The following is a 5318-nucleotide window of genomic DNA, read 5'->3' as shown; positions in this document are numbered from 1 at the left end:
TCTGCAAAGAAGAATGTACTTCTATCAGTAATCTATTTCTGATCAATACAATTTTATACATACAAACTTCTGAAAGAAATCGACATGTACAAGATATTGGGCTACATACTACTTAGAATTTCCGTGTCATGTTCCAATCAAGGTATGTAAAATGTTGCTTCAAAAATGTAAATTATGGTACGGCAGGGGACGTGTGTTGCTTACAACACTAAATGTAAGCTAGCTCTCCTTATGTTTTTGGTTCGTTTTGAAAGGTCTCCATAATTCTTACCTGCACATATGCACCACGTACAGGGACTTACGTATACAAAAACAGAACAAATACAGATCCACATTGATATAAAGTTTTTGAATTGTACAAGTGCTTTATCTAGATGACAGATTTTCGTCACCCACATCAATATAACTATTCATGACAATTCATATTTCAAATACCATTAACTCAGTTTATCTTGATTTCCACAGCTATCTCATTGGAAACGATGGCAATTGCTTTCTCTGAGAATGGTGTTAATAACGTCAAGCTTTATATCAACATTGTTAATCCATGCAGTACCGGTGTACAGGTGAATATATCTGCTCCTCGGTTACCATCATTCCCCATGAGGCAAGAGTATGTGGGACCAAAAGAGATCATTGTCATAGATATCGATACAGCAAAATTCGAAGTAGAAGGAACAGGCAAAAGTGGTCAAGGTATCCTCCTCCACTCAAATGACACCGAATTGATTATCACGGGACTTTCAACTGCTTATAACAGCGCGGATATGTATTTTACGAGAAACGCTACTCAACTTGGTACCGAGTATGTCATAATTACATACTGTTATTCCGACGGTTTGTGTCAGTTTGTCATTGTCGCCATGGAGGACAATACAGCTATCGAAATATTGTTTCCTCAGTACTTTGCTTCTTCGATAGTATTTGACGGAAATAGTTATAGTGCTTGTGACGTTATGATCTTGACTTTACAAGAATCACAAACTTTCCAACTCCAGTCAACTTCTGACCTGAGTGGAGTAAAAATTATATCTCCAAACAGAAAAAGGTTTACTGTTATATCTAGTAGTCCCTTAACCGCAGTACAAAATGGAGGAGGAGGTCGTGATCAAGTAGCGGACATTGTACCGCCTTTAACCGCATGGGGAAACGAATATATCATCGTTCGCCGAAACTCTCAAGATTATTTACACGATGATATAAAATTTGTTGCCGCAGCTGGTGGCGCAAACATTTCAATATTTGGATGTGGACCTGTTATTAATCATTTTGTTGTTCCGCATCAAATATACTTATACCAAATGACGTGTGAACGCGTTCACATTATATCCGATGAACCAGTACTCGTTGCTCACTTCCCTGTTGGTTTTGGAAATGGTGATCCAGCAATGCTCTTCCCGACACCAGTCTCTCATTACGTCAGACAGTACACTGTTTATATTCCATCAGGATTTGACTTTTGTGCCATTGCGCTTGTAATGAATTCACTAGAAGTCAGTACCTTCAATTATTCAGACACATTTATTCCATGGATAAGAATAGGACAATCAATGTTTTCCACAGCATGGTTAGAGAATCTGAATTCTGGTGTTGTATATATAGAGCACACGTCACCGTTCGGAGGTCACGTAATTTGCGAGAAAGCTTGGTCCATGTCAGCGTTAACAATCGGCATCGGAAATTTTACTAGTCACGAGGCACAGGTAAATTTTTATAACATTAGGAAAAAATAAAACCCAAATTAGGATTACATATGAACTTATTTCATCTTCCGTCCCAACTTTGTCTCATTCAAAACGTAGTTGAAAAATCATTTAAAAACAATGGATGCTTCAATGTTTGTTATTGTCCATCAACTACCGGGATTGATATATAGTATGAAATTGACTCATAAAGCAAGCATCTAGAATTCATCTATTTTGATAATCATAGCAAGACGGTTCAGCAAACATGGTTAATAATTCTTTATAACATACAAGCGTACATTTCAGAAGTACAAACTGATTGATATATACTTATTTTCTATTAGGATCACTCCAAGACATCAGACAGTTCTGAGAGTTCAACAATGCCAATTGTTCACGGTAATTACTCATCTTCTTTGAATCAGATGATGCGTCCATGATATTCGAACATGTTCATGTTATATAATTAGCGTCAATTTCATTCGAAAAGGCTTGGTATGTACATTAGGTGATATGCCTGAAATTCCATTTTACTTACGATCGACATTTGTATGACACGTTGGATACACATCCAACGCTATTTATCAGTCTTGTAAATCATCTTTTTAAAATCAAAATAATTTAAAATCATTTTTCAGAAACATCGATGTTCACGAGCTCAGAGGAAAGTTTTCGTAGTACTATTTCTGACACAGAAAACAATGCGACTTGTGACGTCATCAGTTCTGTTTCAAGAAATTTAACACATAACGTCAATACTTCGGAAAGTACTGGAAGTAATACCACTCCCTCAGCAACATTTACTGTATTGGAAACTGAAACAAGCACTATCAATGTGTCATCAAATACAGTTTATGACGTTACAGCCAGCGAAACATATTCAAATGCAAGTTCATCTTTCTTAAATTGTTTATGTTGTACGACGTCATCATATCATCCTGAAAGAATGTTAGAAATGGTAAACGAGCTCAAGGCTACTCTTGTTGTTCCTAAGGAAAAAACGTCAATCTACCTTCGGAAATTCACCAGTTCCTGGGACGGAAGGAAATCCTCAGCGGGAATAGGTGTTCTTGCGATAGTGATTCTTTGTTTGGTGTTTGGTAGTGTAATAGCAATAGACATAGCTACACTATTTCAGCGATAAACGAAAATGTTATCAATGTTCCAGGATTATGCAAGTAAGTTCAAGGCACCAACACCTCCCTAGAATAACCGATTCTAGATTTCTCTGCCTATCGCTGATTGAGATTATCATTTATTTCGTAGTATTGTAAAGGAAAAAAAACACTTTTCAAATGCCGCTAAATTATCAACATTTCAAAAATGGATTAATATCCCATTGTTTCAGACCATTATCTCACTTGTCTATTTTTATCTGATGACAGGAATGATGTCACAGTTTCAACTTTCAATCCAATGTAATATTATTTTTAAATTGATACCATTACTTAGAAATAGTGATTCTTTTTGTTTGATAAAATAACGGTAGACAATACTCTCATGCAGACATTTTATCGAACTGCATCTGACTAAACATACATTCACAAAAAAAGTATCAATAAAGATCTCTTGAAGTTTTCTTGCAACCACTGGAAAATATCTGCACTAGAAAGCTTATTCCTAGCCCTAACCACGATATTTATAATATTAAAAACCTATTACCATCTACCCTGAATTATACGTGTATCACTTGTTTACATTTTGTTCACTGTGGAACTCGTTAGAATCTGACACAAATAATCATGCAGTGTTATACACTATATTCTCGTACTGTGCTAGATTCATCTTAGTCACGGGCTGACATTCTGTAACATCTCATTCTCGGCTTTGTTACAGATTACCAGTCATTGACAGAGAAGAATCGATTTCGAACACATGCAAGAAACATATTTCGTTATACTATCCCTCAAAAATATATCATACCAGCAGAATGTTTTACATGAATTCATTTTATTAATTTTGAGCCTGCTTCTAAATATGAAAAAAAAATGTTTATTTTCAATTCTTGTTAATTGTTACACATAAAGTATTGTTACTTGTTGACGCTAATTTTTACTTAAAATATTTGCTTTCCTTTTTTCTGCTAGAAGTTTATTTGCTGTTCCACTACCTTATCAAAAATATACAAATAACACAATCTCCATTTTTAGATACTCTGTTATCTACTAGAAGGGCACCACAAACATTAATGGTGGACAACTATAGGTAGCGACTACACAACCTTGGGCGCTGCTCTAGGTTTGGGCTGTACATATGAAGGAACATTTTTATTGATCAAATGTTCATAGTGTATCCTAACAAAGGTGTGATATAAATTGTTTGTATTGTAACTTAACATGGACTTTCCGTTTTCTATGTATATGATACAACACTAAACATTTGCTTGTTTTGTACATATGTTCATATCGATTTTTTCTTATGACATATCATACAAACCCATACATTTATCTCTGTGACATCTAAGGTTGGATAACGCTGATCATAAGATGAAGTTTCTGTCCCCTCTGGTACAAATGAAATATCCAATAACTTGTATTCATCCAGGCATAGCACTCCGACAAACTTCAATGACTTTTATGTTGTGCTTTAGTTTGCTTTTTATTTGAAAGTTAGTTTTTAACACTGATAACCAATTTAAATTCACAAATCAAATACGTAAGAGCACTCAACCGTGTGTATCAGTAAAAAACTTTTTTCTTATCAATAAAAATATATTTCTTTACACTTATAAATAATGAAAATAATGACGTGATAAACTGTATTACCATACAACCGGTAGTTACAGGGGTCACACCAGCTTTCAAAATTCTCGCATCAAACATTTCGTTAAACTTTATATTTTTGCCAAATGATAAATTTAGGAGCCAGATATATTTATATGGATCAAAACTATGATCAAATAACAGAGCTTATTGTTTTGATATGATTAAATATTTTTATGAACAGTAACAAAGAAATCGCCTTCAGTCTCGGTACTCTTGTTTCAATAAGGTTCTAAACATTCTAGGTAGCTTAAGAAAAATATACCTTGTAATATTGTCATGTGAATGTAATTCATATTTTGTAAATCGAAATTTGAAAATTCTGAATAGGAAATTTTGAAACCAAAGAAATTGAGTCCTGACCCCGATTTTATTTTAATGGGAACAAGGTAATCACAAAATTGTACATTTTGTACCAGTATCTTTTAAAAATAGATATAAAAATTTTTGATTTCAATACTTTTCAAAAAATATATTTGTGCTTGTTAAATAGACTCAGGTATTTTTTTACTGATTTATAAGTGAAAAAAGAAGGCAAAAATCATTCCTGAATTTGTGTCCGGATCCGTTTTGGAACTAGTCCAATTTACCAAGTTTCTGGAAGTTAACCATAACTTTTTTGGTGGAGATAGAAGAATGTATCTATAAAATGACTGCATTAGAACTGTAAAATCAAGTTTCTAGTAAGTGTTATTGAACCTCTTACTTAAATTTCAATTGTGTTAATTACATAGACATTCATTCCTGAAACAAATAAAATTTCAGTTTGAACGGAACACATCCTCGCTATTTTCTCCTCTCTACACATGAACTTGTGGGCTCTTGATACTTTGACAATAGCACTTAAAACAACAAACCACACAATAGCATA

At 34.0% G+C, this 5318-nt stretch overlaps 1 protein-coding gene across 1 annotated transcript; it reads left to right on the top strand.

The window, feature by feature from the left end:
• Window positions 1-482: 482 nt before the first annotated feature.
• On the top strand, window positions 483-2125 carry LOC132555081 (uncharacterized). Its single transcript, XM_060219420.1, has 2 exons — window positions 483-1703; window positions 2030-2125. Exons 1-2 carry the CDS (start codon window positions 483-485, stop codon window positions 2123-2125), a joined length of 1317 nt encoding a protein of 438 aa, XP_060075403.1.
• Window positions 2126-5318: the final 3193 nt, after the last annotated feature.

The sequence above is a fragment of the Ylistrum balloti genome, unplaced genomic scaffold, assembly GCF_031769215.1.
Source record: "Ylistrum balloti isolate Yb309-2 unplaced genomic scaffold, AGI_CSIRO_Ybal_v1 Utg370452, whole genome shotgun sequence".
Lineage (NCBI taxonomy): Eukaryota > Metazoa > Mollusca > Bivalvia > Pectinida > Pectinidae > Ylistrum > Ylistrum balloti.
The sequence above is the reverse complement of the archived record's forward strand: the minus strand, read 5'-3'. Positions and strand labels throughout refer to the sequence as shown.